Consider the following 26541-nt stretch of genomic DNA (forward strand, 5'->3'; position numbering starts at 1 on the left):
CTCCAAGTAGCTGATGCGCGGCGTGCTATAGAGCTTCAGATTGGTGGTGTTGTCAGAGGGTACCTGGAGGCCGTCTCGGAACCAGGTGACGGAAGCCCCGGGGTGGGCCTCCACCTCGCAGCTGATGTTGGCCGGGTTTCCCTCCCAAGTGTACACCGTCACCACTCCCATAATCTTTGGAGCATCTACAAGATCATCACTCCTACATGGTTAGTGGCTAACCTGGAGCGCTGGTTTCTTCAGTCTAGATGTTCAGTTCTGCGTGATACGCTGCGGACCCCGGCAGCCTTGAAAGGATACAACTAAGTGCTCTCCATAAAGAAACTACAGTGCTCTAATCAACCTTTGTGCGAAAAAATTCACAGGGTGAGCGGAGTTCAGTGAATTAAATATGGCCATGCTGAGTATTTTATTGTACAATTTTCATTTCCCTCAAGAAACCCAGCAGTGTTTGTTATTGCCGCCGGTGTGAAAAACCATATAGGAGATTTTCCACAAATTAATGTTCATTCATGCTCTATTGAAGCAAGCTGTCTATATTCAACCAGCTCCTATTCAGAGTGAATGGGCATTATTTAGATCACGCCATCACATCTGGAATCAGCATTCGCTGATTCGCGTGGCAAAGGGTTTTGACGTGAGTGTCAAGTGAAGAGCCGCGCTGTAAATAAAGGCCAACAGGTTTGAGTTTTCTCCTGACTGGGTAAAGAAACACTCTGTAGATCTCAGTGAGATATTGCGAGTGTTATTGATTTGTCTGCCAACTGGTGCAAACAACAATAGATGAAAGGGGGGCGGGCAAAAAAAAGTTGCCTGGATGTTGTCAAACTCCATTTCACGGTAGCTCACCGTGGACGATTGATGAAGTATCACCGATGAAGAATGTCAGCAACTGAACTTGGTCTGGCGTGATATTTAAGATATTCTAACCTTTACTCCGGTTAATATCTTCATGGAGCTTTTGTTCACATGGTACAAAGATCATTCCTGACAATCGCTGGATGAAAAAGACAGATGTTATTCATCAAGTATTTTACCTCAGCTAGCACTTGTTTTGACAGACGGTTAAAGATCTTGATCTCTTGTGTAGGGTTAGGATCAATAGGGGTTCTTGTTTGCCGCAGAACCATTAATAATCCCTCAACATTTTCAGAAGATTGGCCGAGGAATGTGTCTGCTGAAAAGGAACCCAGGATTGATTCAATCTTTAACCTCGGTTATATTTTGTGCTAATATAATCTGAAATCAATGGGGATTCGTGCTCCGCCCCTGAATGACAATCCACAAATGTTTCACAAGGATGGGTTGAGGGCAGTGATTGGTCCAGTGTTGACATTGGAGCGAAGACCTGACTTAAACATTTGTTGAGATGAAAAGCATTGGCTGATATGAAATAATTCCAGGATGTTATGGGTTGAAGATTATAAATACTTGAAGCAAAACCCAAATTACTGACCGCAGAAACCTTTGATTGATTCTTGTATATTCGTATATGAAATTAGTTGAGAATTTGGGCATCAGGGGGACTTACAGCGAACTTCCAGGTACACGGGCTGGGTGTCCTGACCAATGGAGTTGCTGGCGCTGCACAAGTACTGTCCGGCGTACGTGAAGTCAACGTTTTTCAAGAGCAGGGATGAAACCCGGGCGTGACTCCGTACCACGATGTTTCTGTCGTGGCTCTGTGAGCGAGAAGAGATAAAGGAAAGCGATTGTGAGGGCTAGACCACGCATGGATTTCGTTTCCATCAGAAACCGTCCAGAAGGGAGCGCTTTCCTGGGTAGAAAGAAACGCTGGAAGTTAAAAGTAGAATCTGTTAGAAAGACTACAACAGAGAAATGGGTCCAGTGACTGTACAGGATTTCATAAAATGTATTATTCTAGTAAAATGTTAGTTGGCTTCCGCCTGCTTGGTGGCAAATGGGGTAATGTAATGAATGAATGAATGGGGGAAAACCTTCACACAGTTGCTACTCCCCAATTGACCAATTTGTGTATTTTCTACATTTTTTCTTCCTATACTCACTTACTCGCAGAAAAATATGCCCATGTGCTGTTTTTATGTTCTTTTCCCAAGATCCCAAAATGGTTGCAAACTCGAGGAGGTCACAATAAGTTTGGGGACCGCAACTGACTCGCCACCGCATGTGCACACACATGTACGTAGGGTACATTTTCCCAATACCAAATCATCGTCGTCTAAAATTTGAAGTTGAGTTAAAAATGATATTGAACTGTTTTGCGATCATCCATCCATATTGTGGAGCCACACCCAGCAATCTTCGGACAGGAGGCCGAGGTACACCCTGAACTAGTTGCCAGTCAATGGCAGGGCACATAGAAACAAACATTTGGACTCAAAATCACACTTACAGCCAATTTACTGTCTCCAATGACTGAATGTTTTTGGGATGTGGGAGGAAACCGGAGTGCCCGGAGAAAACCCACGCAGGCACGGGGAGAACGTGCGAACGCCGTTCAGGCGGGCTCTACAAATACTCAATTTTTCTCACGTTTCCTTTTAATAATACAAATACAGTACATTGTAAATTAAAATTATTTTGGGCACCCTGTATAAATGATGACCTCATAACTGCGTACTATGACGACCCGGAGTACCGTATTTCCCGCACTTTAAGGCGCACCACATTATAAGGCGCACCTTCAATGACTGGCCTATTTTAAAAGTTTTCATACATTAGGCGCACAAGATGCTACAGGAGAGGCTGGGGTTACGTTATGCATCTATTAGGTGGGCTGCACTAAAGGCTCAATATTGATCCATATATAAGGCACACCTGATTATAAGGCTCTTAGGTACGCCTTATTTTGCGGAAAATATGGTAGTTTTAGTGTACAGTACATGAGATTCTCAGTATTCTCATATACAAGATTAGATGAAAACAGGTCCATAGAACCGCATGCTGTCTTACGTACACGCGCAACATAAACTTACTGTATTTGAAATACGTGTAAAAATGAATATTAACTTGTAAAAAACATCAAAACAAAAGGAAACGTGACAATTATCGTCATTAAATTGGCGGAAAAATCATTCGTACGCTTTTGATTATTCAGTCACCATTAGCATTAATTTCTGAACAAATTCGCATTGTCTAATTAAAACAAATCATTTGCATTAATGAAATCCTCCTTGGTCCTGTGTGTTGCTCTCCATTAGCCTGTTTATCTTTGTCACGGCTTGTCTGTCTTCACGCTGCAGAGCTCTCAGTTTTCAATGATGGGATGTACATGCCGAAGGAATATTAATAGAAAGGCATTAGCAGGAATAGAAGATGTGTGTGTATGTGTATATATCTTATATGTATGTGTTACTCGGGTGAGCTGTCGCCCAGAGGGAGAAAAAGCTTTCAAATGTGTTTTTATCAGCCTGCAACATGGTGCTTCTTCATTATTCATAGTCCTGTTTTTCAACCTCCACCACCTTCAGTGCGTAAATCTCGTAAATCGAGGCACCACTGTAGTACAACATTTCCAAATGATCATTCGAGCGTTCCAAAAACGATTAAACAGCAGAGACGAGGCCTCATTCGTCCCCGTTTCTGACGAGGGCTGCTTTGCATGTCACCGCAGTTCATCACTGCTCCTGGCAGGTTGCAACAATCAGCCCACGGCCGAATTTGAGCGTTGCTCCTCACTCCTTTAAAAGACAAACAAACGCCGCGAACTTGACGAGGCTGCCCGGGACTTTACGACAACGCTCGCTGGCCGCTCTTGATTGATGATTCCGCAGACGCGTTCAGCCAGAGAGCAGCGCTATCAGCGACCTAGCTAAAGATCTGGCAACATCAATGCCGGCGTGATCGATGCGGGCGCATGAATCAATAGATGATTTTCTGTGGCGGCGCAGCTAACGATCCAACAGGGGTTCCTGTTGTAATTACTGCGGTGTGGTGTGTTTCGGAAAGTCCGCAGCTCAGACGGATTGGAAACATCGGGATTAAAATCATTTGATAACTTAAATCGTGGATTTCATGCCCTCTACCCTGTTGAGGTAAGAACAGGGTGAGAACTGTAAAGCTGTATAAGATATATATATATATATATATATATATATATATATATATATATATATATTTTTTTTTTTTTTTTTGCTATCAGCACTCTTCTAATGGCAAAGGGCAACCCTTGATATCTAAATCTACTCAACCACCTTCTTCTTCTTTCGGTTTGTCCCGATTAGGGGTCGCCACAGCGTGTCATCTTTTTCCATCTAAGCCCATCTCGTCCATCTTCCTCTCAAACACCCACTGTCCTCATGTCCTCCCTCACAACATCCATCAACCTTTTCTTTGGTCTTCCTCTCGCACATTTGCCTGGCAGCTCCATCCTCAGCACCCTTCTGGCAATATACTCACTCTCTCGCCTCTGGACATGTCCAAACCGTCGAAGTCTGCTCTTTCGAACCCTGTCTCCAAAACATCCAACTTTAGCTGTCCCTCTAATGAGCTCATTTCTAATCCTATCCAACCTGCTCACTCCGAGCGAGAACCCGTCTACATCTCCTCAAGTCGCGAGTGGTGTAAAAATGTGAAACAAATGTAAGAGACTAACAAAAACAGAATAATAAAAGTAACTTTGATTTGATTTCTAATACCAATTCCCCATTCTGTGTTCTTATGAAAATTTAGCAGGATTTTATATGAAAAGCACAGCACTGTCTTTTGGATTAAAGGTGAAACATCTTGGACAAACAACAACAGTCCAGTTGCCTTGAGACAACTTTTGGGGATTAGTACGACCTGGAAGACTCAGAATCTACAAAGATGTACCGCATTGCTAAGTAGAAGACGGACAAAATTGTAGATTTAAACGAGTTAGTTCTGTTACTGCCCTTTTTATGTTACAATAAGAATGCTTCCTTTGTGTACTTAAAGAATATTGTGGCAGAAAACTCTGCGTGACACTCGTTCTATGACCAATTAGTGCACCGTGGTTGTTTTCACAGGTTTTTGTATCAAACAAAGCAGACGGTATTTCCGTTGCTGGAGGGGCGGCAACCCCTCAATTACCCCACCAGACCGTTACAGTACTAAATAATAAGAGGCTTTGCAAAGTATAGGAAAAAAGGTCTATTTGATAATGAACTAACCAGATGAAATTAAGTGTGGTACGTGACTAAATGTGGACACAGTTAGTGATCGGCTAAGAGCACGCAAGCTGAACGTGGGTTGAGTGAAAAACACTTTTGGGAGGTGCTCTAGCGTGTTAAGTCTGGGGCCCGTGCAACTACGGCTACAACTTTTTTAAGTCGCCATACCTCATATTGGTCGGGTCGTGTCCACGAAGCCTGGAGAGGACAAACACACAGACAAAAAAAAAAAAAACAACAACAACAAAAAAAAACCACACAGTGGAGCTTTTGAAAAAGGACTCAAGTGGCGGGGACAGACTGAGCCACATGTCAACAACAGCAACGGTTTTTAACATCGGGAACCTAACATTATTATTATTCATTTTTTTTGTACAAACGTTCTTCACATGGAGTAAGAATGTCATTGAACGATTATAGTGTTTAGAATTTCTAAACCTATCATAATTATCAAGATTTTCCAAAAATAAATGGAAAAAGTATGGAAAAATTAATGCAACACATTTGAATTTAACGGAATCAGAAACCCGCTACACTTTTTGCATTTTAGAAATAATAAAGACCAGTAAACAATTCGTATTTATACATATTTTTAAGAATATGAAGAGAATTAAAACAGAAAAGAAATGTTTTCATATGCTGTGACCTTTTGAGTTGACACAGTTCTGAATATACATAACCTCATACATTCTCTATAATAGAGATCAAAATACTGGTAATCAAATATTGATCAAATAAGTAGAGAGGAAGCAAACAGATCATACACACACCACAGAATCTGTTTTATCTTTAAAGAGAGGAAAAAAAAATCAGCGATGCAATTTTTTTTAGATTAAAGTCTGAAAATGAACATTTCATGAAGGGAAGATCCCATGAAATATGAAATACCCAGGGATAGGATGGCGTCCATTCCTAATGTATCCTCATCTCCCACTAATATATAATAAGGCAGTCGTATAGAAATAAATACAGTTTCCATTTGTAAGCAGAACACTTTTGGGACACCGGATGGCAAAGACAAAAAATGACAAAGACCTCCAGGGACGCGAAATACAGTCACGGTGATAATTAAAATTTGATGTCCGGCTTGTGGAAAAGATTGTATAACCAACTTCAGATACAACTATGAGCTATTTCAAAACACACGCCGAAGAAATTGTGAAGAAGGAACTTTTTCGCCATTCTGCATACTCCAAAAATGACCCGCTGTGCCGAAGAAAGCTATATTTTGCTTTTCAGTGTCTGCACTCTACTGCGGGAGTACAACAAAAATGTGTGTCTCCGGGAAAAGTGCAGTGCCGATTAGTTCCTGACAGATGCCCCCCCCCCCGTTGAGTTTCTGCTTCAGTGTGAGCCTGACTTCACATCCTACATTCACACTAATTAAGAGTTCGCTGTAATCATAGCGGAAAATCACATCTGCCAAGTATCCGTCTCGCGCACCGAAAAGCAAAATGTCAGAATACATGTCAACTTTTTGAAAAGAGCTGTGCCGTTTCATGGCTAAGCTTGACCAACTGTTTCTACTACCCCCCATCAAGTCATCCTCTTTAAAACCGGAGATTGAATAAGTTCACTTAGCAGGTATTCTCGCGGCTTGTTACACGAAAGAAAATGTCCTCTTCACGGAAGCCTGAAAAACATTTTCAGTCTGGACTTTTGAATTTGTCCATATTTTCAGTCAGCGTGTATTCTTTTGTCATTCTGTGACTCTAATCTTTCGCCCCGGTCTCCTGTTCACGCGATCATTGGTTGGTTTACACGTCATTTGTTACAAAAACTGGCCCAAAGCAAACAAAAATTTTGAGCACGGTATTATACACACTGCAATGACCTTGACTCAATTCATTTTAATCCTCAACAGGGTTTTTTTTTTTTTTTTCCTAAGCAGTTTTTTTCAAATATCAGCTTCGAACAGGAGAGATTAAAACGCAATCAAGTCTTGTACTCTTGAAGTTAAACTGCTTGGAAATGATAGCACAAGAACAGAATTTCATTAAGCAAATGATGTTCAAGTTCTACTTCAAGTGGGGAAAACAGCATTTAACATCGCTTAGTGTGAGTCTGTGCAGTTGCGCAACCTCAATAATAAAAGTATATCTATCAAAGCAAGATTCAACAGATTTATCATTTATCTTTCCTTTGGTCGGAAGTGCGATACGTTAACTTGTCATTTTTCATTATATCTATCATACTTTGGGTGAAAAAAACAAGGGTTGGTCGTTTTGTTGTTTGGGAAGCTAGCGAGTTAGCTAAATGAACGCTACTGAGCTGACTCCCTCCCAAAATTCAAATAAATACGGGCAACAAATGGAAGAGCTTGTTTTTTCACAGTATACTGTGGAAATTTTAAATATTTATGCTGGGGTTGCAACGTCCATTCATAACACCATGTTATCCTTCATTAACGAGGAAGTGACTTGTTAGCTAGCTACACAAAAGACATTTCGTTTCATGCTTCTTCTTTTTTTCCCCCGGAAATAAGTACCTTGTGGAGATCTTCCATTGCTATTATAGTTTCTTCTCTTAAAGGAGGACATTATATCACCTAATGCCAAAGCAAGAGGATTGATACTTGTTTTTTCATCCTTCCATTTTGTTTGGAATTAGGCTAAACGGAGTTACCAAAAACAAAGCTACGCGGTTGTTTTAAATTCTGCACATAATGTATCGTGCCAGTAAAATTAAACTGTGAGTAGCAATTAACGAAGAGGTTGAGGCTGCAACTGTGTAGCATTATTATAATATATAGACATGAATATACATGAATACATTAATATACATTATATTCATTAATATAGTGTATAGTATAATATAACTGTAATATAATATTGACAGGCCACATAGCAAATCCAATCATTACCTGCTCGCCTTCGGAGAACATCCTGTTTTGGAAACTCCAGGAGATGGAGGGCGTCGGGTCACCCGAGGCCTCGCAGGTAAGGGTGACTTCCTTGTCGAACTCGGTCGCCGTCTGGTTGTTCAGGTAAGTGATCTTAGCTTGCACTAGTTGAGAAAGAAAAATAAATTCATTAAAAATTCTATTCCCGTCATCTTTTTAATACTCTCGCGTTCGCTGATAATCAGCTCATGGATGAATGTTCAATTATTTCTGCTGAAATGAATGAGGGAACCGCTCGTGCGCACACACACACACACACAGACACACACACACACACACACACACACACACACACACACACACACACACAGAGACACAGTCACAGAAAAGAACTTCAAGATAAAAATAAAATATAAAAAATAAATGTTTGCCTGAAGCCTCGGGAAGCTGCCGGCTGCTGATCGGACCACACAAGCAAATGAGTGTGAATCATTAAAAAAAAAAAAAAAAAAAAAAAATATATATATATATATATATATATATATATATATAAAATACATTAAATGAGGTGGTAAGATAAAGAGAATAAAAAGTGTAAAAACTCAAAATCTACAAATGATTGTATTTTTTAAAAAATGTTCTTTTGTTTTTTTCTGCAATATTTTTGTTTTGAGAGTTGCATATATAGACAAAACGTTCATTATTATTATTATTATTACTATTATTAATCGAGTGTACTTTATATTCACAATAAAAAATAAAGCAAGTCATTATTTTATGCTAGTATTTTTCATGCATTTATCTATACTGTGCAAAATAATCATATTCTTATTTTTCTTTTATTTTTAATTTAATTATTCTTTCAAGCAAACTAAACCTAAAATAATATCAGGTGTAATAATTAATAAAATAATAAAAGGATGAATTTAGTTCTAATTTTTTGTTATTAAAAATAAATACTTTATGTAATGCATTAATTTAAAAACGAACAGAATGTATTCTGTAAGAATTTTGGAGCATTCATATTTAGAAAATGTAATACTGCTTGATTATGAAAATACTTGAATACTACTACTTTAAGTATAGTTTATTTAAAATATTTGTACTCCACTTTCACATACAAATTGTTTTATTCATACGTTCATATTTCTACTTTTTCATGATTATTATTACCAATTATAATGATTTTTTTTTTACTTAGTTTGCTGACAGTAGATGACTTTTTTTTTTTCCATTAAATGGAGAAAAGTAGTTACTCAAAGTGTGCTCAGTGCTGGAATGAACATATTTTCAATTAGTAGATAAGGAAATGTACTATTAGTGGTATTTATTTTACTTTACTTCTATGGATGGAAAAAAAAAAAATTCTCCCCTTACCGAACACATTGAGACTGACTTCCTGGCTCATCTCGCCTGCTTTGTTCCTGGCTGTGCAGGTGTAATCTCCCTCATCCACTTTGACGACATCTTTTATCACCAGCTCGGAGCCGTCCTCATTCAGACTGTACTTATCGCCTGACTCAAGAATGACGTTGTTGCTGCCGAGCGAAGAAGAAAAAGAGAGGAAATAAGGGATGAATAGGAAGGACAAACCTTAGTTCCTGTCGCGAGGGGACTCAGAAAATGGATGGCTTGGCTTCGGCAAAAAATAACTTCTTTGAGGTTTCATTTTTTTTACAAAGAACAAATTCACTATATAAAAAAAATTAAACCTCAATTCAAATCAATTCAAACGCAATTTTGTTCAGTCTCCTGAGATTCAACTGGGCTACAATTCGCTGTCCAAAATTCACCGTCTAAATTCAGTGTTCAGAAGACAGGGTTACTTCAGGTCATAACTCAACCCCCAGCCAATCTAGTTACGCTTTCTTCGTCACGTGACGTCACATATACTAAGAAAGCGTAACTGGATTGGCTGAGTCTTCGGTTTTGACCTGAAGTAACCCTGCCTGGTGGCACAGACGGTGAATTTTAGACAGCGAATTGTAGCCAGTTGAATTTCATGAGACGGAAAATACTGCGTTTGGTTGATTTTTTTTACATGGCGAATTTTTTAACATTGAAAAGTTAAACTGAAAAACAGTAACATAACATTTTCAGTGGCATTTTTAATTCGAATCCTGGTGACACATATTTACTTCCATATGCAACTCCTAATTGTAGTGTGAGTTCACCAGCCCGCTAATGCTAACAGCTAAAGGTCCATTCAGCAACGACATGTTTTCTTCTCCCAAAAATGTTTTTCCCTGAATTTAACAAGTTTCTAGGCTTAGTTTCTAATCAAAATACTAATTGTGACTTCTCTAACACTTTCACCTGCATCTGCTTAAAAAAAGAAGAAAAAATAGGAGTGTTTAGATACTTTCATGAAAAATATGGCATGGCCAACAGTTTTCTCCTCACGTACATCGCCTTCCCAACCCAACCCTCTTGTGGCCGAGGCCTCATCCTCATCATCATCATCATCATCATCATCATGTGGAGAACAGGGTGAGCGAAACACATCCATCAAATAGCACTAGAACATAGGAGCCTTATTTTGGATTCTGCAGCCAGTTGGTTTCGCTGTGTCATGTCTTGACAAAAGACTGCTAATTTCCTCAAATACATTGGTCGGGTTTTTCATTTAAGACAAATAGAAGCCTCCCTCAGATGGATGAATCTGTTTTTGCATAATTGCAATTGTTCACGAATGGATGTTAGCTAACCGCTGAATTCGGTTAAACTATGGAACGCACAATTGTCTGTCAGTGACCTATGCTGATGCAATACTGAAATCATAATACTAACCCATAAGTACGGTGACAACGTTTTCTCACACCACAAACTAGTTCATTGTAACCTTCTCAATTGAGGAACATTGAAAATGGAGGAGCCACTTCTGTTAATCATACCAATTGATTTGTACAAGTAAATAGTGAAAATGTCCCAATAAAATGTTCATGCAATTCTTAAATTCACATTGAACAAGTTCTCCATCATCGCAATGTATTCAGGTCAAGGTCAGACTTACTAGGTCCATGTGACGCTGGGTTCGGGGAAGCCGTCGGCGTCGCAGGCCAAGAGGGTGGAGCCGCCCATGTCGGCCGTGGCGTTGACCTCGGACTGCCTGGCGCGAATGGTGGGAAGGACTAGAAAAGCCACAAAGGTCGCAAAATGACAAAAGGAGTCACTCACTGTAATGACCATATTACTACGACTTCTGAGGGTGGAAGGGAAAAGCTCACCGTTCACGACAACGTCGATCATTTTGAAATTGATCTCTCCCGTCTCCATGACGCGCGCCTCGCAGATGTACGGTCCCTCGTCGGTCTTCTTGATGCCGCGGATCAGCAGGTGGCCGTTCTCCATCACGTTGTATCGCACTGCAACGGGAACCAACAAAATAGTCCAAAAACTTTTCGAGAAGGTGGAGTATTTGCGGTGCCACGGTGTGGCACAGTTCTGAGGACTGGGGTTCAAATCCCGGCCCCGCCAGTGTGGCATTGCATGTTCTCTCTGTGCCTGGGTGGATTTTCTCCGGGCACTCCGGTTTCCTCCCACAACCCCAAAACATGCATATATTGGAGACCCTAAATTGCCCCGAGGTGTGATTGTGATTGCGACGGTTGTCTGTCTCCATGTGCCCTGTGATTGGCTGGAAACCAGTCCAGGGTGTACCCCACCCTGCTTAATCGCTGGGATAGGCTCCAGCACTCCCGTGACCCTGGTGAGGATAAGTGGCGATCCCCGATGAAGAACAATTGTGTATATTACTTGTAGAGTAGAAAAGAAAAAGTCCCAAATTTATAGAACAGATTCCATAAATTACTGTATTTTCTGCACTATAAGGAGCACCTAAAAGCCTTTAATTATCTCAAAAGCCGACGGTCCGCCTTATAATCTGGTGCGCCTTATACGTGGATAAATATTGAGCCTTTAGTGCAGCTCCATCTAATGGATGCATAACGTAACCCCAGCCTCTACTGCAGCGTCTATTCTATGCGCCTTATAATCCAGTGCGCCTTATATGTGTAAAAAGTTTTTAAATGGGCCGTTCATTGGAGGTGCACCTTATAATGCCTTATAGTATGGAAAATATGGGACCCTAAATTATAATTAATTGTTGTAATTTCCTGCATAGCTGTTTTCATTTCACTGACTGGAAAAAGGGGACACATGCCTTTTAATACGTAGTAATAATCCCATAAATTTCCAAAGTGTGCGACCAAACAAGCAATCAGATGCTTACCTTAGGGGGAAAAGAAAGTCTTTAGGTCCAGGCCGAAAAGCCACCTGAAGTGTGAATTTCCGACATTAATTACTCCTCCCCGTTCAAAGCAGAAAAGGGGGAGTTGTAATGACTCAACGTGAGGCGGTTGAGGCCAAATTGAAAAAGCTCAATTATGCTAGCTAATCGAGGAAGTGCTTTAAAAAGGGGAGGCTGCGAGCGCCTCGCCTCCGTGCGCAGCTTGACAACCTGTTGTCGCCTCTGACTACAACGGCCATTAACGCAAGGTAATGGAGTGAGCCGCATTAAACGAAAGCAGGCGGCGGCTCTCACGCTTCACTCGGTCCGACTTGACCCGCCGAGCCTCCTTGAAGCTTAGCGGGACGGTCGTCTTTTTCGCATTTTAGACAAACTCTGTGAAGTTCATTGGAAGAAGTTTAGCTCCCATCTGAGATGGGGTCTGGTGAGGACAACAAAGAAATGCGCCCTTTAGACTGACTAAATTTTTGGAATTTTGAACCGATTAAAACCCTCATTGTGCCTTGCAGACGGCAAACTTTTGAAAACGGACCTAAAAAGGGAAGGTTTTTAAAAATAATTACAGGACAAGCAGGTGATGCATAGTGTTTCTTGATAAAGTGACATCACCAACCAAAGCCCTGACATTTTCCTGCGCTAATAAAAATGTTTTGCTCTAAAACCGGGCAGCTGAATGATTTCTCCACAGCAGGACCATCGCAGCCCGACGTCCGCCACTCCTGTGATGACAGTCAATCGTCGCAAATTTTGTACGCGTACGAGTCAGCGCTTGCTTCCCCGAGTCACAAAACCTCCATCCAGCCGAGATGAGTGCCTGGGAAAACAACAAATTGCCTGGAACCGCAGAAAAGAACATTCTAATTCCAGGCAGGTGTTGAAGCTTTTCTTGATGTTTTTCTTTCTTCTTTCCTGCTGTGTTTTTTTTTTTTTTTTTGTGACTCCTCGACGCAATGAAATGTGACAGCGCAAAAATTGGAACGCGACCGCATCCTCGACTTTTCAGAACTTCCGCTCGATTGTGGGGAAATTACCTTCAATATCGGCAGTCAGTCATGCGACAATGGATCAAACCGACTGTATTAAAAAATACATTCCGTATTTCTGAAAGCGACAGGCGAGGGAGTCTTACATGACTTTATACTTCGGTTCCCGCTCAGGTTGATGGGGAGCCCAAATTCCCTCCAGGCATCTTTTCTTTCTGACGCTATTCAAATCAATCTGCTCGGTAAAAAAGAATCAAATATTCACATTCATGCATTATCGATGATATTTTAGGAGAAATGGGCTTTGTTCCTGAGTGATGGCAGCAGAACAGGTGACTTAAAAAAAAATTCTTCCCATATAACCCCTAAAATGTGAATAATACAACGTATTTTGAACTTGTGGTGAAAAGAAGTCATATCATCAAATATTCTGTGATTAATTTCACCAAAAAAATCATGTATTGGTTATTTTTCTGGGACTTGGGTTTCTCATTAAGATCGCACCGTCCTGGAGGGTCGGATTGTATTGTCATTGGTTGGATTTTCATGACTGCCCGCGCATCATTGGATGAAACGCGCATCAAACATTATAGCAGCACTGTTGATTGCGTCAAACTCATTTTTGTCACGGGCCACATTGTAGTTATGGTTTCCGTTAGAAGGCCGTTATGACAAAAACCATAATCTTTAATCCCCTCATCATATTTAGACATGAAATTTATAAACTATTTTTTAAATCAGCAATCAAGTGTAATGGGGTTTTGAAACATTATCCATATTTGGTATAACAAAAATGCTGATAATATCTCAACGTTGTCATTTATAATACATGACAATTTGAAAATTCTGTACAGATTTTCACATAAATCATGGAAGTTGACGCAAATGATTTGCCTCCGCGGGCCCCAAAATATCATGCGATGAGCTGGATCTGGCCCCCGGGCTTTGAGTTTGACACAGTATCCGTAAAAAAAACACTACACTACTATCCATCGATCCATTTTTTTGCCGCTTATCCTCACGAGGGTCACGGGGAGTGCTGGAGCCTATCCCAGCTGTCAACAGGCAGGAGGCGGGGTACACCTGGAACTGGTTTCCAGCCAATCGCAGGGCAGATGGAGACAAGCAGTCACACTCACAATCACACCTAGGGGCAATTTAGTGTCTCTAATTTGTGTTCCATCTTTTTTTTGGAATGTGGGAGGAAACTGGAGTGCCTGGAGAATACCACGGGCACGGGGAGAACATGCAAACTCCACACAGGCGGGGCCAGGATTGAACCCGGGTCCTCAGAACTGTGAGGCCAACGCTCTAAACGGCTGCACCACCGCGCTGCCCTGTAAAAAAAACAACACTTCTTTACTTGGGAACGATTTGTTGGTTTTCCACATCTGGCTTTTATTAACCTTCTTTTATTTCTTGTTTTATGTTTTTATTTAGTTCATTACTAAATTATTTTAACGTGTGGCTATAAAAAACGTTGGAAAAAGTTTCAATAGAAAGGAGACCCAATAAAATGAGTACAGTATACACCTCTCAAAGGCAAGTCATTGTGTTAAATAATTTGTTGCGCACATTGCCACACGTTACAAATCAGAGACAATAATATGGCCATAGAGCGAGTGATCTCGACTGTAATATTGTGTGGTGACGCACAAGAGGGAGACCTTCAACAGGGGCGTGGATTTTCCAGAGAGGGGCAGGCGATGAAAGATAACTGGGAGTCGTTGGCTTCAAAGGGAGTGGTGGGTAAAAGTGGCACGACTGGTTCACATCTCGCCATCTTGTTATTTATCGCATCTCCACAATTACGACATTTTCCGGTCACTCAGCAATGGTGATTAGCATATCGGGACGAATTGGAGGGAGTTTTATTCGGATTATCTCACCATCTTTGTTGGGCTGGATCCTGACCCCTTTATGCTTCCAAAGGATGAAAGGCACCGGCGACCCGACCACGTCGCAGATGATGTCGGCGTCATCGCCCTCGTTGAACTCCTGCGGGCTGGGAACATTCTTGAAGGTGATCTTTTCTGAAACCACAAAGTCAAAAACCGATTGATCCCATGCTGCTCAAAATCAAAAGCCCCGGTTGACTTACGGAAGATCTTGACTTGGACCGTGGCCTGAGCCTCCTTGTCGCCGTTCTTCGCCACGCATTTATAGATGCCGGCGTGGTCGACGTCGGCGTGGTAGATGGTTAACGTGGAGGTAGTTTCATCGTTGCGGCTCACTTGGATGTTGGGGTTGTTTGGCAGGATCTTTTCCCCGTTGGGCGCGAACCAGTCAATGTCTTTCGCATCTCCCACCACTGAAGAAATAAAAAGTTATTTAATGAATGTGTTTCATGATTTCTAACTAGCTGGCAAGAAAAGAGCCTCAAGCTTACTAGTTCTGCTTGAAAGGGATAGCTAAATAAAAGTCGGCTCTATTCCTGCTCCTCTAATGCGTCGACTTACCAGAAACGCAGTATCAAAGTGTCTAGTGGATCTCAAATGTTAAATTTGGACAGTGACCGGATTGCACCTCTGATATTACCGTAATTTCTCGAGTATAATCCGGACCCCCAAAGTTGACCAAAAAAAAAAAAAAATCTTCTACCAATGTACAATGCGCACCACCAATTTCCTCAAAATATTAGGAATTATCTGTATTTATATTTTGTTTAATAAATGCTCAATCATTGAATAACATTTTATTAATACTGTTAACACATATTACAGTCTTAAATAAATTATTTAACGCTGTTTAACTTAAACATTTTTTTTGCATTTAATATTTGTGCATCAAATGTTTGTGCATTGTGGAGTTTGTCCTCTACATGACACATCCTTGGCCAAGACTTAAAAAAAACATCTGACTCATCTCCATCGGGTCGCCGGCGTCATCAGCATGAGTGATGACACACTTCTTTTAAGCCTTTCCGGGCAGGCGTTGCAAATTTGCAACAGGTTGAATAGAATCGAAAATTTTAAGTCCAGAGTATCATTTTCCGAAAGTATCAGATTTTTCTCTCTGCAAAATTTTATTTGGTCCAGAGAGGGTTAAAAGCAGCTGCACAACTACCCGTTGTAGTCGACATTTCTTGTCTTGGTTTGAGTTAAAACAAACTCATGGGCAGTTGTGTCTGATCTTTGGTGCAGTAGAAACAAGCATGCTACGCGAACGGTCGTAAAATGCAAGCTCCCCGAGGAGGATTCAGGGCGCACATTTCCGTAATATATATAAATGTGTAACATAAGACATAGAATATCATACCGAAATATATATGTATGCCTTTTTTTTTTAACCATCCTATGTACCTGTATACAACTATTCAACGTGATTGTAGTTTTTATTCTTCATCCGTACCTATATATAATGCGCTCTATGAAGTTTTTGAAAATATTTTGGGAAAAATTTGCCCATTATTTTCACGAAATTACGGTACCTCAAAAGCCGACAAATTCACGGGTCAAAGTCAACCGCACTTATCCAGCTTTGGTACCTTATACAATCCGGGGAAAAAGTACCAAAAATGTTGTCTTGTATTGCGAATGGGGAAAAAAAGCTATTTCCATGTTCCGTTGTTTTTGACAGCAATTGGGCCAAATGACGTCTTCGTGGATCTAACACGGTGTGCAGCCACAATGGCAAATAAATATCCATGTACACCGCTGCTGTGCGGCAAAGGCAGTGTGAAAGCTACAAATAAGCGGTTTCAACCATTTTACAGGGATAAAATCCTGCGCCTATATTTTAAGGGCTTTGGAAAATTGGAGCAAAAATCCCTTTTTTTTTTCTCTTCCTGGAACCAAAGTGGGAGAGCTGAAACATATTCCGCGGGAGCCAACAGCAATAGCTGAGGGAAAACGATAAGATTTTCTTCGGAAACAGGCCTAGCAGGAGATGACCGAAAGAAAAACCACGTGGCGTTGGAACGCACAACGTCCGGCTCAGTTGGGATCTCCGGAGTAAAATGGCTCACTGGCAACCAGGCACTCGGAACCAAAGACTTTTTGGCGACAGTACTGCAGATAACTTGAGTATTTCAACAAAGATGCAGTTGGAATAATATGAAGTGGTATCCTGAACGCCTTGTCAATTGTTAGGTGAAACGCTCCGCATGGATGGCCGCACACGCTCTCTTGTAATCTGACGGACATCTGCCAACGACGGCGTCTGGAATGACTGACTGACTTCACGCAAATACCATGTAGACGACAAACCGACACCTCAGTTTGTCCGTCGCATTCAGTGGTGGGTCGAACGGTGCTGACTCTAAGTTGGGTTCTCAGCCATCTCCACTTTACTGGAGTATTCACTTTTACTGTATTTTGTAGTTTTTAATCCTTTCTTTGTCAAAATAGGCTTGGTCATTTTTTTTTTCCAACCTCTGCAAAACATGAAGACATGACGTATATAGAAGTCAAATCAACCTGAGATTGAGATGTCGAATAATTGAGATCTTGAATGATTAAGATCTTGCGTTCGTTCAGGGTGGTGAAAAACAGGGATAGCAGTGACAGGGAGGAATATTAACCAGGCAAAATTCAAAAAAATCTAAAAAAAAACTATACATATATGCAGTTGTCATCATTAACTATGGATTTCTTTGTAACTTTTCACGTTAACCAACCTGTGGGAAAATATTTTGACGTTTTATTTGCATAAATGCCGAAACAATACAACCTAACTCTTATGCAACAACATGCAACATGGAAGGTGATTTTTCTTCTTCTTTTTGGTATGAGCACTATGTACATTATTAAAATAAAAAATAAAAACATGTTTTTGTGGAGACTTTTTTTTCTTCTTTTTTTTTTTTTTTTACATTTTACAGTCTAGTTTTAAAAAAAAAATGTTTATAGGCTCCAGCACTCCCCGCGACCCTTGTGAGGATAAACAGCTAAGAAAATGGATGGATGGATGGATGATTACATATGTATAGGAATAATGAGAAAATCATCACTTCCACAATTACCAATCTTTTTACCCAAGAACTGAATCAGTACTTCAACTTGATTACAAAACTGTGACTATTTTGACTACTTTTGGCACCTCTGCTGAAACTTGAGCATGTTCCCCCCCCCATTTTCTATTCTCAATTGTGAGAACTGTTTGTTTATGGTAACTGGACAAATTCTCAATGATTCCCATAAACGTCCAGGTGCTCACTTACCTTCGCAGAGGAAAAACTTGGACTCTCCCACGCTGATCTCTCTGTGTGTTGGAGTCACCTGCACCTGGATGGCAGCTGCAAGGAGAAAGAAACCAAATAAATGTTCGCTATCACTAAAAACAACTACAACTACAACTACAACTAACCCTTTTTTTATTGTGATTATTGGCAGTCCCAACACACAACAGATTGGACACATTCTAATTCTGAAAATGTTGTTGTCGGTCCGGCAAGAAGACAGAAAAGCAAACGTGATTAGCTCCTTGTCGGGACTTTATTGCTAAATAAGCAGAGATAAATCACTAGTCTCCTAATTATCTATGGTGCTGTTTTAGACTTTCGTCTTTTTGACTTAGTCGCTGCCATCTGTCCCTGTCCTTTCTATTTCTGTGGAGCAGAAAACCTTCAAGCCGCAAGTTTACAACCAAAACTCCGCAACGTCAAGTTAAACGTAACATTGTTTAGTTCAAGCTTACTGTTCTAGTCAATTCTGGACACTTTTTAAAAAACAACCGTCCATTTACCAGAAGTTGCAACACTGGTTTTGAGAGAGATTAAAAGGACAAACTTTAGTCGAGCATACAGCTTTTCTTGGCAGTCCTGGGAAAACAAATAAAAGGTGACAACGCTGCAATGGGCCGACAACGGCTTTCTGTTGTTCGTGAAACATGTACCTGTGACCTTGCGAAAGTGAAGCCGCTGACCGTGAGGAAGAAAAGAAGAAGAAGCAGCACAGTGACTGTCTTAGTAGTATTTTTAGCTGTGCACTCCATAGATTCATTTTCTCTCTGTGTTGATAAAAGGCACCAAGCTCAAACAATTCCAGGGCACTTTTCTCTTTCGGCAGATTGCTAGGATGATGTGAGGTGCTCAATCACAGAATTTCCTTCAACAGGTCTCTGTAAAAGGAGAAACTGGTTTATCGCACTCCTTTTCATAACTACAATAAAAAAAAATAAAAGGTTGTTTTCCAGTCATTGCTCGAGATAACTGCTTCCAATTGGGGCTCATATGGGAAAAGTCCCTGATAAGAGTGGAATGTGTGACCCTAGGAATTTGCCCAATATGGCTACTTGAAACCAAAATGGACAACTTCCGGATTGATTTCATGCAAGGGTCCTTCTGCCTTTTTTTATCCACTCAAATTTATGTCCATCTTCACTGAAAATACCCCAAAATTCACAGTATTATAGCATATTAAATGTGCAAATTGTCATTAAGGGTGACATCACCAATGATGTGATTTTTTTTTTTTGTTCCCTCTACCCTTGATCGTGACCTGGTTGGCAAAAGCTTCCTTACGACACCTCTCATCTGTGATTGGTCTGTGTGTGTGTGTGTGTGTGTTGCACGCTGAATTCTGATCTCGTGTTTGATAAAAGAAATCCCGCTGAGCCTCGGCTATGTCGACACGTCACACAAGCAGGTGGGAGTCTGCCTCGCGTCTCACCAGGAGGTTGGTGGGAATTCTTCCCAAGAACTCCCGCTACGATCCGGCACAGAGAGACGGGGATGGCTTCTTGACCAAAATAAGACACTCGTGTGGATATAAAGGAAAGGGTTTCAAAGCTACAGATTGAGGACCATGTGCAGTACATACCGTGCGAGCATTCGATTGGACCCACCAGGCAGTTCTAAATAAATAAGAAAAACCTCAAAGGAAGCTATAAAAAGCCACAAAAATCATTTCAACAAACAAGTGCTCATCTTATTCTGAGAAGACAGAACTGAACCAAGCAGCTAAGGACTTTTAACTTCTTCACCAAGGAGATAACATGTTCAATGATCTTTGGGTTAGTTTAATCCCCAAAAATGTACATTTCCAATTCAACGTGTATCTCTCTGATTCAGTTTTAGGCCCCCGTTAACGTGCCTGATGCATGGAAAAATCAACGGTCCCTCGCGTACTGTTTGCATTTTCAGGTTGGAGGTAGATACAAAGAAAACATCGTATCCATTTCGTACCCTCGCGTAGATACCGTGAACCCCCTCCAAAGACAATCCCACTGATTAAATCTGTGGTGCTAAAGACAACAAAAACAAGTGCAAGGTGTGAGAAGAATTGCTTTTCCCTGAGTCATTTTCTCACTCTCCAGCCTCAAAATAGCTAACTTGCCCTCTGCCTCCAAGGAACCAGGCCAGCTGCTGAGCCTCGTGCGTCCAACACGTGTGAGACTTTTCTTGATAAAAGCCAAGAAAGACGAAAGATGATAGCCCGTGGTGCTTTCCCTCCCACAGGTACTGTTAACTCACTTCCATCACCTCACATGACCCCAAAAAAGTACGACGACGTGCTGTTTAACATGATAAAATGTGCTAGCCAATATATATATATATATTGAGCCACAGGAAAAATTGCATGGTTGGAACTCACCACAATGCCCCATTTTACAGTTTAAAAAAAGGGTGAATTTTCTGATTTAAAGAAATGCTCAAAAAAGAGATACAGTTTTTGGCACAGTTTGAGATGTTGAGTAGCGTTAAAAACTGCCATAGTTCGCTGGACAACTTAGAATCCATTCTATGAGACACAGTCATGCAACATACCATGGACAGACGATTGCACAAACTAACAGCTTTCCAAGATTCTGAAACAACTTTTGAGGGTGTAAACAATATAGGCATAACTCACAGATTAGACATTAGCGTTTCTGGGAAAAAAAAATTCTCAGGAGATTTGTGTCAGGACAAATGAAAACCAGTGAGTAAATAGTCCCAATCATCCTCCGGCGGAGAGGATTATGGACTTTAGACATGGAGGCAAACAGGAAGTGGGCAGAATCAAGTCAACTGCTGCAAACCTTAGGTTAGAGGCACTTTTGTTGCTATTGCGGATCAGGAGGGTTTGCGCACTTAATTGGGGTCTGGCATTTGGCAAGGAGGCTACAAGTCACTGAGCGGTGCTTAGCATGCAAGTGGTGCGAGAGAGCAAACACTGCAGGGCAGTGCAGACATCATTGTCTACGCGCCAGACTTGAGATGCTTGCACTCCGTTCACGTACGCTTGGAACACAACCGCCTGTAGATGGACCACTTGCATTCATTTTTTTTTTTTTTTTTTTTTTTTTGTGCTCGACCTCTTTGAATTTGGCGAAACCAATTGCTACGAGATTCGATTAAAAAGTTACTCCGCCGACTCCGAAACCAAGGAGTAAATTTCATTCCTACAATTGACTGACTGAGACAGTTACTGAACACCAGTTGTGCTCTGAAATAAGACTGTCCCGACTTGAAAGTTTTTTCAGATACAAGTCATCGATCAGAGAGATCACAAATTGAAAGAATAGTTGTAATGCGCGTACAGACGCAGTACACAATAGCCATCAAAGCTACATTTTCCACCTTACCAACTTGCTATCCTGGGTGGAGCTTCGACCTGAAAAAATTTCTGGCTTCTGAGGTAGCAGCAGCAGTGAAACTGTCAGAATTCAGAAACGGAATGGGCCGAGGTCACTCAGTTGAACGCTATCCTTACACCTCAAACAAGATGGTGAAAAACTGAGATTTAACAAAAAACTAAATGTACGGTTTTCAACTTCATTAACAATGCCAGCCTTCCCAGCTAAAATGGATATTTGACACCGAAAGCCGTCGATGGAAGGGAATTTTTTTTAAGTATGCTAAATAAACACTTCAACCGGTTGTACGTGGCTCACAAAAGTTCACAACCTCTTAAACATGCTTCACGGCTGAAAGGGACAGAATCCAAGGTTGTTCTGATCCGTTCAATATGTGTGAGGTTGTTTCAGAGGGGTTGCGAGAATGAGGGCGACTGTGCAATATCTATTCATGAATCCCTCTGGGATTCTCCTTAATGAAAGCATTCACCTCACATGCGCATTAATGAAGGGGATGAAAGTAGAGCTTGAAGTGAAGGTGGCTCGCACTCAACCCCAGAGACCGGAAAATGATTGTCGACTGGCGTACGAGTATTCTCATCTGATCTGTTCTAATCTTCGGGCCCTTCTGTTTGTGTCCTATGCTCCAAAGATCACTGCTTCAAAGTGCTCACGTCTGTTCTTCACTTTGTATTGTCATGCTACAGGTGTACCAATGATCTTACAAAACCAACACTAATGAAGGAACTTATTTACAAACAAACGGACAATTTTATCAGTGTCTGGCTCAATCAATCAACCGACTGGGAGATCAGCTGACCAAAACCAACTGTTTGACTGACTAACCAAACAAATGAGCACGTAATTGATTAACCAACTAACCGACTAACCAACCATCAATTGTCTAATGAAGAGACAAACAGCAACCAACCCAGCGGGTCCCTAGCCAACTCACGAAATGACTGCCTAACCAGACAACTGACTAACTCACTATCTGATTGACGAACCCACCCATCAATAGACCAAACACTTAACAAACAGACTCACTAACTGACCAACAAACCAACAGACTACTCAACTGACCGAACGACCAAAGAACTAAACTAATTACTACCCTTCTAACTGAGAGTTCAAGACCAGCGGGATTGAATTTATCGACAGATGCTGACTAATTGAATTGGTGACTAAACAACAGGCAAACCAACCAATCAACCAACTCCCTACCCGACTAACCCACTGACTGATTTACTAACGAACCAAATGACAAACCGCCCGGAAAACCAACAGAGCTGTCAGCTGAATAGGTGACCTACTGCCTGCCTGGTTAAACAACAGACTGTCCTGTTGCCTGAGAAACCAATTAAGAACTACCAAAACAACTGAATTTCTGTATGGACCTAGTTTTGGGAGAGAGAGAAAGAGAGAAAAACACAGAGAGAGAGAGAGAGAGAGAGAGAGAGAGAGAGAGAAGAGAGAGAGAGAGAGAGAGAGAGAGAGAGAGATTTTGCCCCCCTCCCAACCCTCACCCCTCCAAAAACAAAAACAAATAAATAACAATTGATCCTTATGGACTAGGGAGGCTGGACTCGTTGCTAGAGGGGCACTGAATTGTTTCCCAAGGACAACCAAGGTGCCATTGAGCAAGTCACTGAGTCTCCAAATTGCTTTGTGCCATTCTCAATATTTTTGGTAATTGGTAGATGCACAAAAGTAGATTAAAAGTTGAGTTGTCATCCATGGTCACCTTTTCACTTCCAAATATCAGGAAAACAAAATCAACAAAAACAAAAAATGACAATCTCTGCACCAATGCACTTCAGGTAAGAATCAACGGCAAATGCTCAGTAATTTAGTGAAGCATTGCATAAATTGCACAAAATCTTTCTCTGAAATCAATGTCATTGAAATAAGTTTGAAGACTCTTCATTTACACAACAAACGCTTGCAATCCTGACCTTGAAAGCTCCATCATGGAGGCTGATTTAAAAAAAAAAAAAAAAAAAAAAAAAAAAAACCTCTGTTCTGAGGCAAAAAATCCTCCATGTGAATTTTTAGATCTGCTTGTGTAACTAAACACAACTTCAAGACACTCTTGGCCCACCGCCTGTGTCTCGTCAGTGGAGAAATGGTTGAAAGGAACACTCTGAGCTATTTTGTCTCTCTTTTAACAGCCGATGTGAACTGAGGCGGAACAGCCTCAGCCATGGGTGACAGCGTAGTGAATGCCGGCTGCCCGAGCGTATGTCTCACATATGTCAAGCCCTGCAGGACACTTTATTTTACAGGTTGCCTTCCATAATCCAATCAAAAGACGTAACCGTAATTTCTCAAAAAAAAAAAAACAAAAAAAACAAACAAACGGGAAAGTGCACACAATTGAAATGGTCGCTTTTTAAAAAATTTGCCCATTGCCTTCATTTCTACGTACTTTATATTACCACTACATCAGCACGTGCACAGTGATTATTATTAATGATTGTTGTGTACACAGTTTTTTGAAAAATAATATAAGTACAAACCTAATGAAATATAAATACAGATAATTCCCAATATTTTGAGCATACGGGTAGCAGCAATTTGGTGGTGCGCATTATACATTGGTAGAAGGGTTTTCCTGATTTTTAGGTCAACTTTGAGGGTGCGCATTATACATCAGGACGCATTACACTCGAGAAATTACGGTATGCGACGGAGGCTCTATTTTGATTTGCTGGTTGGATTGACACCATTTTTCTCCCAAACGGCCCAATTTCCAAATGTGTATTGAAATCAAACCATGGTGGTTTACAATTAGTTGAACTGTTATGAATAACTCATATACAAAACAGACAGAATTTGGCAACCTATAAGATTTCATCAGACAGGCTTTATAAGGGATTAATTACACTATGACATCAACCAATTAGACCTATTCTGGAGACTCGCAAGTCAAAAAATGCAGATAGCATTTTCTTTTAATTATTCCGTCCTCCAACCAGCACCGAGCATCGCTGCCCACACAATTTATGTTGGCGACGCAAAATAAATGAGCCTTTCAGAGCACATCCTACACCCTAAAGCTGTCTCCACCACTTATCATTAACCTGCTGTACTTGGAGACGGGGCACAAAGAGCTAAGCAGCCTTTTCCGCGCGCCGTGTGCGGGTTTCGGCTGCCTTAATCAAATCGACACAGGCGCGTCAGCTCCTAAGCTCTCTGAACTCTTCGCAGCCTTCAGTCATTCAGCAGTCGGTGCTTTGTGGGGATTACAGCTGTTGCCATCGCTTCCCAAACCCTACGACCTCGTTACTTGTCATCTGGAATTATTACAAGTGGAGGGAACACTAAGGTCTCTAGAGGAAATCAACAGTTTAGTACGCTTTAACTAGAAACGCTTCTCTAATTTCTCATTCTTATTCATTTCTTATTCATGCTCAGCTTGAAATGATGGACAGCCAAAAATGTACTACAGGGCAGCGAGGCGAAAACGTTTAAGGGAAGTAATTATATAACAATTGTGTTGTTTGGGCATTTTTTTTTTCTCCACTTGAAAATACTACGAAGAAGCCAGAAATTTGAAAATGTTTCCTAAATGCAAGTTCTGAAAATGACACGGCATCCATCCATTTTATACATAACAAATACCGCATTTTCGGCAGTATAAGGCACACCTAAAAACCTTTAATTTTCTTACAATTTATAATCCGTTGCAACTTATGTGTGCAATGAGTTCCAAAATCTGTAAAAATGTTGTTGTGCGACTTTGGCAAGGGGTCTGCTTGATTTATTGTCGGGCCATTTTCTGCTGACACAGGGACGTAATACGTACACCAGGGGAAATCAATGCGTCAAATGCGATGCACTGGCAGTTTTGTCGATTGCGTGAGCACGTGACAAAAACAACACGAAAAAAAGACGTCAGCCTATCATCCATCCTGTCGCGATCGCATCGCCTCGATTGACTGACAGTCGGTTTTACCAAATCGTGGCCTTTTCTGACATGTCACTGGAAGCTGGCGAGTTGGCATCCTATTTATATCTTTTGGGCTTTTTCACGGCCACGATACACTCTTGCGGTAGGTATACCACGGCTATGGGATAATGTGTATAAAAATGTTATAAATAACATGACTATTTCCGTGTAAACTGCCCGTGAAAGTGTTGGCCGAGCAAATGGAGGCCTTCCACGTGCGTGGGCAGTTCAAGCAATGGCAACACTGATCTTTGAAAATGGAGTAAATGCATCTTAAATATTCTTCATGGTCAACCATGGGTACGTCACAATGAAAACAACCGTGGCAGAAAAACAGTGCTAGCGCGCCCAATATGGACACATGATTGATGTATGTCTGATTCTAAACAGACGGACCCAAACTAAGGGTCATCACAGACAGTTTCGGTAACACCCATGTGTGATGTGTTTCTTAACGCAGCCGTGGCATTAAACATAAACTGCACTCCAAAAGCAAGTCCGGCACCATTGCAACTCCTCAAACAGAGGAAGATAGTACTCGGCGAAAAGCATTGCAATATGCTCAACAGCTCAAGAGCTCAAGTACTGCACGGAGATTCACACACACGAGAACGACACAATAGTCAGCATTGTTTTTCCTGAAAATCCTGCCAAACTTGGGCCAACGTGTGAAGTTTCACTGCGGCGCCGCTCGAGACAAACAAGTTATTTGGACAGATGATCGTCATCACAAGTGAGTTTAACAACTTCCTTTCATAGTAACGTGATTGAGAAAACACACCGTTGACAGTTATTGTTCTCGGGGAGCATTCCAACATGGCCGGCTCGCTCGTTAACCCTCATCATCGCGTTGCGGGCCAAAATCGAGATACGACCTGACCTGAATCTGCCTTCCAATTAAA

The 26541-nt window shown here is 41.1% G+C and overlaps 1 protein-coding gene across 2 annotated transcripts in view; it reads right to left on the reverse strand.

The window, feature by feature from the left end:
- Positions 1-26541, reverse strand: part of ncam1a (neural cell adhesion molecule 1a) — a 218333-nt gene that overhangs the window by 38414 nt on the left and 153378 nt on the right. For both annotated transcript variants that reach the window (XM_061803331.1, XM_061803332.1), the window contains exons 2-10: positions 18350-18424; positions 15290-15499; positions 15078-15221; positions 11184-11321; positions 10970-11087; positions 9334-9494; positions 7978-8120; positions 1532-1682; positions 1-185 (exon numbers count right to left, since the gene is read on the reverse strand). In XM_061803331.1, the coding sequence (XP_061659315.1) occupies positions 1-185; positions 1532-1682; positions 7978-8120; positions 9334-9494; positions 10970-11087; positions 11184-11321; positions 15078-15221; positions 15290-15499; positions 18350-18424 (1325 nt within the window). The remainder of the gene's footprint in view (positions 186-1531; positions 1683-7977; positions 8121-9333; positions 9495-10969; positions 11088-11183; positions 11322-15077; positions 15222-15289; positions 15500-18349; positions 18425-26541) is intronic.

The sequence above is a fragment of the Syngnathoides biaculeatus genome, chromosome 18 (assembly GCF_019802595.1).
Source record: "Syngnathoides biaculeatus isolate LvHL_M chromosome 18, ASM1980259v1, whole genome shotgun sequence".
NCBI classification, from domain to species: domain Eukaryota; kingdom Metazoa; phylum Chordata; class Actinopteri; order Syngnathiformes; family Syngnathidae; genus Syngnathoides; species Syngnathoides biaculeatus.